The 11233-nt window shown below is 37.0% G+C and overlaps 1 protein-coding gene across 1 annotated transcript; it reads left to right on the forward strand.

Moving 5' to 3' along the window:
* Positions 1 to 6387: 6387 nt before the first annotated feature.
* On the forward strand, positions 6388 to 10280 carry LOC113349688 (transport inhibitor response 1-like protein). Its single transcript, XM_026593705.1, has 3 exons — positions 6388 to 7642; positions 7927 to 8428; positions 8612 to 10280. The coding sequence occupies exons 1-3, from the start codon at positions 6996 to 6998 to the stop codon at positions 9404 to 9406; spliced, it is 1944 nt and encodes a 647-aa protein (XP_026449490.1). The 5' UTR covers positions 6388 to 6995; the 3' UTR covers positions 9407 to 10280.
* The last annotated feature ends 953 nt before the right edge of the window (positions 10281 to 11233 follow it).

Below are 11233 nucleotides of genomic sequence, written 5' to 3' on the forward strand. Positions count from 1 at the left end.
TAATCCTTGTGTATTCCGCAATATTGATCATCCCTGATCCATATTTTATGTATTACTGTGAGGCTCCGTAATGTATCTTATGTTGAGCACTGTACATCCAAGTTGATTTATTAGCTTAGTTGGTGTTCCGTGAGATATGTTATGTCGAGCATATTGAACTAAATTGATCATCTTGTTTGGTTATTTAGTTATTGCTCCGTAAGTTTTCTTATGTCGAGCAAAACAAATGACAACTAAATTAATTACTTTTGTAATTAGTTTGGTTGTGTATTCCAATTAGATTAATTATGGGTTCTCTTGTAATTAATCTAGTTGAGTATTTTCGTGTCTCCATAAGTTCTCTTATGTTGAGCACAATCAATTGAATTGATCACTTTTGTGTTTAATTTGATTGCGTATTCCGATTAAATTAATCACGGGTTTACTTGTGATTAATTTGATTGAGTTTTTGGATATAAAAAATCATTCTTATGGTTTTTGGTGTCCAATAAAAATCCTTTTTTTCTTTTGAAATTAAGGTCGCTCTTGTTGTTCTTTCGGGAATGACATCAAATGGGGGAGAGTTCTTTTGAACTTGTGCTTAATGGTCATATCTTGAGGGGTGTGCGGCTGTGGAATTTTAGAGGGGTTATCTTGTATCTTTAAACTCCTTGATGAATGCATTTAGCTTCGGCTTTATGATTGCATCTAAATTAGTTAGTATGTATTTTTGTCTTTTAGTCATGAAATGTCTCTTTCGGAAATTTCATTATGATCCCGTTCTTGTACCTTTGCCAATTTTATTGACAAAAAGGGGAGAATTAATATGTAGTTCACACTACAAATACATATGGTTTTCGGATCATTGTGTAAGGGGGAGTGGTTTCCATGTGAGATGGAGTATTGACTAAGGGGGAGTGATACATATCACCATAATATTATTGTTGAAGTTGTGATACAATTGAACTTTGACGTTGTGTAATAATACTATGACACTGTATAACAATGATCGAGAACTATGTTTTCTCATTGTTATATCTACGGATCTTCAACAACGGTGATGCTAAACTTACAACCTTTGGGATCATTGGAGTACTTGGAAGTGACGAAGATTTCGAGGAATGTTGAAGATTAGACATCTGGAATATGATCTACTAAAGTTTCTTTATCTTTTTGTATTCCATACGTATTGATAGTTTTATCACTAAAATTGACAAAGGGAGAGATTGTTAGAGCATTGCTCGGTCGAACTCGCATGTGTTGTTATCTCAAGCATGTTTGTAAATGTTAGTGATCAAAACTATAAGTCTTGATTTCTAGTCTATTATAGCTAAGTCTCGGACTATGATAGAAAGTGTAGCTGAGCTCAAGGACTTCATGGCGATTCATCATACAAGTAGAAGAACTACTCAAGGAACCGGTGGAACTTCTCGATAAAAAGGTATGTGAATACTTGAACTTATATGTCACTCAAAAGTCTATCTACTCTATCTCCTTCTCTTTGAGACAAGAAGTCGTATGCTATATATATAGACTTGGATTATACACATTTGGTATTTCGAGCCGAATATCCCTCGCCTATCTATATCTCGAAATATGTATTGGTAAACTCTGCCCGGTTGCTTAAGTTCGCGAACCTAGTGTGCGAACTTAAGAAGGTTATATATCTAAAGATGATTTCTGAACTTAAACTCAAAAATACTAAGGAATGCAGTTTGCAAACCGTGGCTATAAAAGTTCATGAACCGATTCAAGTGAATCAAATCATCTTTGCTTCAATTGTGTCTTGTGTAGATTTCCTTGCAATTGAACAACTTTCTAACTAGTTCATTTGAAGTCATTTGAACTAGTTATGGTGAAGAAGAACATGGTTGATATGAAATGCTCATATGTCTAACCATTTGGTTAACTATTATTGAACCAATAAGTGCATATGTTTGGGTATGGTTAACAAACCTAGAAACGTGCAGTCAAGTGTGTATAACAATCTAAGTTTTCGATCTCACGGTTGGGAAATATTAGCTTGAATCTAAATCAGGTTTTCATCTAATAGTGGATATTGATTGCTTTGTTACCAAGGTAACCTAATTGCAAGCCCTAATTTGAAAGACTATACAAAGGATACATCTACTATTGTGCAAAACTAATCCCCACACCTTACGTGTGATACTAGTTTGCGTGCTAGAGTCGTTTCTCCTTTAACCTTTGGTTTTCTTCTTCTAAAACCAAGTTAACGACTTAAAGACTTCATTGGGATTGTGAAGCCAGACAGATACTACTTTTATCGTAGTTGTGTGATCTGATCTTGCATCTTCTATCATACGAGTACAATCAGATTGATTGGCTTGAGATTGATATCTCCGATAGGCAAGATATAAAAAGTAATCACAAACATCTTCGTCTCATTTTTTGTGATTCCACAACATCTTGTTTCGCTACCATACGATTAAGATTATTGTGAGGTGATTGATAACTCTAGGCTGTTCTTCGGGAATATAAGACCGGATTATCAATTGGTTTCTGTTCACCTTGATTATTGTCAAAATACGGAACAAAACCTTTAGGGTTTATCTGTGGGAGACAGATTGATCCTTTTATAGACTTGTCTGTGTGAGACAGATTTGTTTATTGTCAAAGCCTGCGATTTTGGGTCGTAGCAACTCTTAGTTGTGAGTGAGATCAGCTAAGGGAATCAAGTGCGCAGTATCTTGCTGGGATCAGAGGTGTAGGGAGTACAACTGTAACTTGGATCAGTGGGAGACTGATTGGGGTTCAACTACAGTCCAGTCCGAAGTTAGCTTGAAGTAGGCTAGTGTCTGTAGCTGCTTAATACAGTGTGTGTTCAATCTGGACTAGGTCCCAGGATTTTTCTGCATTTGCAGTTTCCTCGTTAACAAAATTTCTGGTGTTTGTCTTATTTCAGTTTCCGCATTATATTGTTTTATCTTTATAATTTAAATAATACAGGTTGTGCGTTAGATCATCAATTAGAGTAATCCAACCTTTGGTTGTTGATTGTCATTGATTGATCCTTGGATATTAGTATTTGGTACCATCCAAGTTATTCCTTGTGTTTGATTAAAGACTCGCTAATTTCTATTAGCTCGAGTAAATCAAAACAAGAGAGAGATATTAACTCCTTGATATACCTTAATCTAGATTGAGTCTGACTGTCTAGTTGATTCTCTAGCAAAGTATATTGGAGTTAGTCCATACAGATTGCTAAGAGAAATATTGGGTGGTGTTGTTAGACCCCCACTTTTTCAGTTGGATTTACCAATTGATCAATACAACACACCACCTGTGATATTTCAAGTATATAACAAAATATAATGCGGAAAAGAAATAAAATAGACACTAGAAGTTTTGTTAACGAGAAAACCGCAAATGCAGAAAAACCCCGGGACCTAGTCCAGATTGAACACACACTGTATTAATCCGCTACAGATACTAGCCTACTACAAACTAACTTCGGTATGGACTTTAGTTGAACCCCAATCAATCTCACACTGATCCAAGGTACAGTTGCTCAACTTACTTCTCTGATCCCAGCAGGATACTACGCACTTGATTCCCTTAGTTGATCTCACCCACAACTAAGAGTTGCTACGACCCAAAGTCGAAGACTTTAATAAAAAAATATGTATCACACAGAAAAGTCTACAGGAATAAATAAATCTGTCTTCCATAGAAATTCGTACGAGTTTTGTTCCGTCTTTTGATAAATCAAGGTGAACAGGAACCAATTGATATACCATACTTATATTCCCGAAGAACAACCTAGAAATATCAATCGCCTCACAATAATCTTAATCGACTAGCGAAACAAGATATTGTGGAATCACAAACGATGAGACGAAGGTGTTCGTGACTACTTTTCTATCTTGCATATCGGAAAAATTAATCTCAAGCCAATCTTATTATTGTACTCAAATATGATAGAAACAACAAGATCAGATCACGCAACTACAGAGAAAATAGTTGGGTCTGGATTCACAATCCCAATGAAGTCTTTAAGTCGTTAACCTACGGGGTCTTGATAGAAACCTAAGGTTAAAGGAGAATCGACTCTAGCTTATACAACTAGTATCACACAAGAGGTGTGGGGATTAGGTTTCCCAGTTGCTAGAGTTTTCTTTTATATATTCTCCAAATCAGGGTTTGCAATCTAAGTTACCTTGGCAACGAAGCATTCAATATTCACCGTTAGATGAAAACCTGATTAGATTCAAGATAATATCTTTCAACCGTTAGATTGAACTTAGCTTGTTATACACAGATGAAATGTAACTTCATTTAGGTTTGAGTAACCGTACATAAACGTGCACACCTAGTTGGTTCAACAATTGTTAACCAATGGTTAGCCATATGAGCACTTTCATATCAACCTTATTCATCTTCACCATAATTAGTTAAAATTACTCAAAAGAACTAGTTAGAGAGTTGTTCAATTTCTTAGATCTCATTGAAGTATATAAGACACAATTGAAGCAAAAACGATTTTGATTCACTCGAATCGATTCATGAACATTATAGCCACGGTTTGCAAAGATTGCATTCCTTAGTTTATATATATGTCTTAGTTCACGAATAAACCATTTTTAGAAAATAACCCACTTAAGTACGCATACTTAAGTACCCGGATTGAGCTTGATTTTAGTTCACAAACTCCACCAGAAATTCACGGGATGTGAACTTCTGGCAGTACTCGTACGAGTACGCGGACTTAGCTCCGGACATCATGAACCAGTAAAGTACGCGTACTTTGGTTCAAGGATTTTGGACTTACACAAGTATGAGTTCACATACAATGTTTATATCCATTCAAGGTTATATATTCTAAACTCTCATTTCAATCATTAAAACATTCTTAGAGGATGTTATATAGTGGTTATTCACACACTATTTGTCACCAAAGCGATTTTCAAGAGATTGAAACAATCAACATGACTTTCGTCACGAGTAAAGACGAACTTGTCCAAAACGGAAGCTTACCAACACATATTTCGAGAAATAGATAAGCGAAATAAACTCGGCGCGAAATAGCAAATGTGTATAATCGAGGTCTATATAGCAATACGACTTTTGTCTCAAGATAGGAGATAGAATAGATAGACTTTTGAGTGATAGATAAGTTCAAGTCTCCACATACCTTTTTGTCGATGAAGATCCACCAGTTCCTTGAGTAGTTCTTCGTCTTTGCATGATGAACGCCGTGGAGTCTAGAGCTCAAGTACACTTATTATCCTAGTCCGAGACTTAGCTATAAGTAGACTAGAAATCAAGACTTATAGTTTTGCCAACTAAACTTGATAAACAAGCTTGAGATAGAACGCTTGCGAATTCGACCGAACAGTGATCTAACAACCGTGTCTTCTATTATTAATAAGTTTTAGATTCAAAATGGACGTAGATATAATACCGAACCACTATGATCCCTGAGTTCATTTATTTTCAAATGTTATGTTTACAATATCTTGTATTAGTTTTATATCCTGTTTTACATCGTGATATTGATTTACGGTCTACATCCAAATGGTTGTATAGCCAGAAGAATGGCTATCACACCCATATTTGGTTGTCCTATCGGTGTGATGAAAGACCAATCACGAAACGAGGCTCAACGTATGCAGAAGTTTAACCCAAATTTCTCCGGAGTAGCAAGTACTTTGGAGCACACCATGGGAGTCATTTTGCAAGGGTAGGATGGGAAGGAAACGTTTAGCTTCAGGGAAAGGTTGGAAAAGGATAGCCGCACACATATATATTTCTGTAGCTTTCGGATCATTAGTGTTTTCATAGCTAATCATGTTTAATTAGGTAAACTATAACTATGTAATAATTGTTCATGATTGTTTGTTCACTTTGGCTAACATTTCAAAAATATCCATGTAGCGGTGGCTATCATATATGGCAACTGTAGGTAAATTTGATAACAAGTTGAAAATAATCTTACCAGTACTATTTTAGTCAATGGTCAGCATTGAAGACTGTGTGATTCAACAAAAGAAGTATTGGGACATAAAGAAATGTTACCGCAAGAGAAATGAAATTGGAAACATTTACTGCACAACAAGACTACAAGTCTAGAAAGATAGAAAAAAGAAAGTAGATAAAACGAAGGTCAGAAATAGAAAGATACGATAGTGAATGAGCGTAAAGAAATGACAAAGATGCTAACTCAGCAATACCCAATAAGGTTTTCCCATTTACAACCTCCACTCCTTTACCCAAATTTTCTTCACTAGACAACAAATACTACATGTTTGATAGAGAGAGAAAGTAATAAATTGACATAACAGAAAAGAAAAATCTATAAAGGAAAACAAAAAAAAAAACCAAAGATGATGGGTTGATTGTCTTGGACAGTAGTATATAGAGAGAGTGGGTGAGATAAGCAGTGGGAAAATATTAGGGAGGCCGTCTCATTTTCGTTAGATCCATTCAGAAAGGAAAAAAGAAAAAGTGGAGGCTTTTTGGTTTTGGAAAATAATAATAAGAATTAGATTTTTCTAGTAGATTTACTTGAGAGGGAAGAAGGAAGGGGGAGATAAAAAAGGGGTGAACAATGGAGAAGTAGTAGAGGTGAGGAAGAAAGAGAAAGACATGTAGAATCCCGATGTACAGAGAGCAGAGACATGAGAGTGGAGTGGAGACTAAAAATAGATAGGAGGTGTGCTGTGGTGGTGTAAGAGAGAGCAACAAATACTAGTATAAAAATTTGTTTCTCTCTCTCTCTAAAAACTCATTTAACTCTGAATTCATTAAAAATTTGTTCCACTTCCATACTTGTATGTATGCTCCCTTCCTCCCTCCCTCACTCCCTCACCCTCTCTCTCTCATCAAATCTTGAATATTAAGCTTATTTATCAGTTTGGGTCCCAACTCCAAATCTCTTCACTCTCTCTCTCTCTCTAACTGAGAGATTCTAAAAAGATGATCTGAACTAGTAATAAAAATGAAGAGAAAATTATGGGTCTCTTTTTTAAAGTTTGGGATATAGATCAGAGAAACACATGAGTGTAGAAGAAGAAGAAGAAAATCAAACTAAAATGTTACAGGTCGAAGAGAAATCAGATCTTGCTGGTGTTGATGGGATTGATTCTTCCAACAAAAGTCGAATCTGCGGTGGTGGTATTGCTGGTGGTGGTGGTGGTGTAAGTGTTGGAAATGATTCTTCTTCTTCTACATCGTCTTCTTCAGCAACTTTTCCTGACCAAGTTCTTGAAAATGTTTTGGAAAACGTACTTCTCTTCTTAACATCACGCCATGATCGTAACTCAGTCTCTCTCGTTTGTAAATCATGGTACAGAGCTGAAGCATTTAATAGGTTAGAATTATTTATAGGGAATTGTTATGCTGTTTCACCGATCCGGGCGATTCGAAGATTTCAGAGAGTTAGATCTTTGGTATTAAAAGGAAAACCCAGATTCGCTGATTTTCAATTAGTTCCTCAGAATTGGGGGGCTCATTTTACTCCATGGGTTACGCAAATGTCTTTAGCTTATCCATGGCTGGAGAAGATTTGTTTGAAAAGAATGTCGATTTCTGATGATGATTTGAGTCTGATTGCTAATTCTTTTACTGGATTCAAGGAACTTGTTCTTGTTTGCTGCGAAGGATTTGGTACTAGTGGACTTGCTATTGTCGCTAGTAAGTGCAGGTAAGTTACTATTTTTATTTTAGGGTTTTCATGTCTTAATTTGGGTCTTTTCTTTCTCTATTTATGTTGATAATGACAATAATAATAATAATAATAATAGTATATTAGATCTAGAATTGTACGAGATGTGTGGAATGTGAACATTTAAGCCTTATTAGAGGATCCATTCAAATCAAGGTTGTTTCTTCTTCTAAAATTTGCCTCGAATGATATGAATTTATTGAACGCAGACTCTTTTAGGCAGTATCAAACTTATGAATTGTGTAAAATTTTTGATATCTCAGGCAACTAAGAGTGCTTGATCTGATTGAATGCGACGTGATAGATGAAGAAATAGATTGGATATCATGCTTTCCAGAGAATGGAACTTGTCTTGAATCTCTTAGTTTCGATTGTGTGGAATGTGCAATAATCTTCGAAGCTCTGGAGAGATTAGTGGCACGGTCTCCTTCATTGAGAAAGCTCAGGGTGAACCGCAATGTCTCAACTGGACAGCTACACCGGTTAATGATCCGAGCTCCACAGCTAACTCATTTAGGAACAGGATCTTTTAGCCCTTCGGATGCCATTCATCAAGAAGAACAAGAATTGGATCTTTTTTCGGCTTTCACTTCCTGCAGATCTCTGATCTGTTTATCAGGATTTAGAGACATTTTACCAGATTATCTACCTTCTATCTATCCTGTTTGTGCTAACCTAATCTCGTTGAACTTCAGTTATGCCAATATCGATGCTGTGCAATTGAAATCAGTCATTCGCCACTGTCATAAGCTCCAGGTTTTCTGGGTATGCCATCCTTCCTTATTTGCTCTCGTTTAAAAGAACTTGTATTATTCTGACATATATACAGTTATCAATTTGTGAAATTAATTGGATTAGAATGACTCAGGATTTCTACACAATAATTACATTGACCTATATTATAATATTATTCTGAACATTCTCTTCTTTCGCTGGTTTCTTTTGCAGGTCCTTGATTCGGTATGTGATGAAGGACTCCAAGCCGTGGCTGCATCTTGCAAGGACCTCCGCGAGGTTCGAGTTTTCCCTATGGATGCTCGGGAGGATAGCGAGTGCCCTGTTTCAGAAGTGGGCCTTCTTGCGATTTCTGAGGGGTGTAGGAAACTTCGATCAATTTTATATTTTTGCCAGCGAATGACTAATGCGGCAGTTGTGGCCATGTCTAAGAACTGTCCTGAACTTGTTGTGTTCCGACTCTGTATAATGGGGCGTCACCTGCCTGACCACATAACCAGGAAACCCATGGATGAAGGGTTTGGAGCCATAGTTATGAACTGTAAAAAGCTCACAAGACTTGCAGTTTCTGGTTTGCTGACAGATGAGGCATTCCGTTTGATTGGTATGTACGGGAAACTGGTTAGGACCCTTTCTGTTGCTTTTGCGGGGGATACTGACGATGCCCTAACTTATGTGCTGGAAGGCTGCCCTAAATTGCAGAAGCTTGAGATCAGGGATAGTCCGTTTGGTGATGCAGCATTGTTCTCTGGTCTGCACCATTATTATAACATGAGGTTTCTCTGGATGTCTGCATGTAGACTCTCTTTTTCTGGATGCAGGCAAGTTGCACAAAGAATGCCCCATCTGGTTGTAGAAGTGATTAAGGACATAGATGAAGAGGAGATAGGTGAGTCCTCTGTTTCTTCGTTTAAAGAAGATCATGGTGATCTTGTTGAGAAGCTATACATGTATCGGTCTCTTGATGGGCAGAGGAATGATGCACCAAACTTTGTGTCGATCTTGTAGACCTAAAATTTTGTTATGGAGGAAGATGATACTGACATGTTGGTCGTTTCATTTGGCAACCATGGGGAGCAGCATTCGTACTAGCTTTTAATCTTTGTGGAAGCTGAGTGATGAAGTGGGTACATTTTTGAAACACACAAAGGTTCTCTAACTTCTACCGGAGATGATCCAGACTGTTGTCTCTTCTCAGCTTGGGTTGTTTTTAACAACTGGCATTTCAAGTTTCAGCATATGTATTATCTTTTTATATGTCTTGCAGCCTTGAAGCAGAGACGATATAGCAGACGCGGATGATTCATTAGTAGGGAGAGAGAGAGAAAGAGGGAGATGGGTGTGGCTCGTCTTTCCTTGCTGTATTAGTAGGCAATTGTTTATATCCTTAATTCTTTATCACAGAGCAAAGATGAGGCTACCCAACGTTAGACCCCGCGAAGAGTTTGTTAGAAGCTGGTGGTGCCAGTTTAACTCACAAGTGAAGAATCTGAGACTGCTATTCCTAATACTTCACTTTTTTTCCTTCGGTGAAGAATTTGACGACCAGAACTATGATTGGTAGGGATGATAGGGAATCGACATCAGAAAGGCTGTTTTATGCCAACATATAATCGAAGAAGTACTTGCATCTCATCAGTTTTTCTTCAAATGTTTGTTGATTTTGAACTGTTTCTCCGGTGGTTTATTCTTTTTATGGAAGGGTGGAGCAGAGAAAACTGTTGTAGGAGATTGAAGAAAATATTGATATTTTCTTTCATTTATTTGTTTCTTCTTCTCAAAGATTTGGTCATAAAAACTCTTCATTTATTGTTATTTTGAGAACCTTTTGAGATGAATAAATGCAAATGAAACCCTAAACGATAGATGGGTTCTTCTCCAACCTTTATCTGAATGTGAATGATAATTGTAGGAAGGACCACAAATGATTTGAATGAATTCCAGGGCCACCAAATGGGTGTAGGAGAATCGGAGAGATGGAAGCCACCTTTGTATGCCTATAGTCGTACGAGAACGGACCCAGTTCTATGCTGAATGATCCCGATGGTAAAGCTATTATTTACGAGTGATGCCACGTTGACATAAAAAAAACCCGGAGCAAATCCCGTGAGGGGATCGGAGGATCGAGGAAGAAACTTCTCAGCATTGGAATTAGAAGCGTGTAGATGTGGGTCCTGTAGCTGTGAGTCACGAGATTTGCTGCAATATTTTCTCATGTAAACCTAGGATTATTGATTATTTACTCACCTTTTTTTTTTCTTTTTTTCGCATGGGATTATAAATCTTGGAACTCATGTAAATCCTTAGTGTGTTTGGTGTATTATTTTCAGGAATTATGTTTGGTGTAAAGGTGGGATTTATAGGTCCAGAGGATTTGATAGAATTATGTTTCATGCGGTAAGTTTGGTCGCCAAAATTCCAGGAATCACGTTTCCTACGGGAATCATTTTTCCAGCAAATCCTCCATATGGAGTCCGACCTCCCGGAGAATTTGCTGGGAAATTTATCAAAGGATTTATGGGCCCATTCTTTTTTTAATTCTAAATCCTATATATATATGCAATTTTAAGATTTGAGGGTGACGCCAAACAATACATAAACTTTAAAACAAGAGAATCCTACGAGTCTTAGGAATTTTATCTAAGTTATCAAACACACAAAGAATTTACATGAATTCTAGAATTTGTAATCCCATGGAATTATGAATTCCTGGAAATGGTGAATTCCGCGAACAAACCCACCATAAGGTTAAAAAAAATGGGTCAATAGTTCCCTTGATAAGTTTCCCATCAAATTTTAGTTGGGAGGGGTCGGACTCCATATGGAGGATTTGCT

Source organism: Papaver somniferum, chromosome 2, assembly GCF_003573695.1.
Source record: "Papaver somniferum cultivar HN1 chromosome 2, ASM357369v1, whole genome shotgun sequence".
Classification (NCBI taxonomy): domain Eukaryota; kingdom Viridiplantae; phylum Streptophyta; class Magnoliopsida; order Ranunculales; family Papaveraceae; genus Papaver; species Papaver somniferum.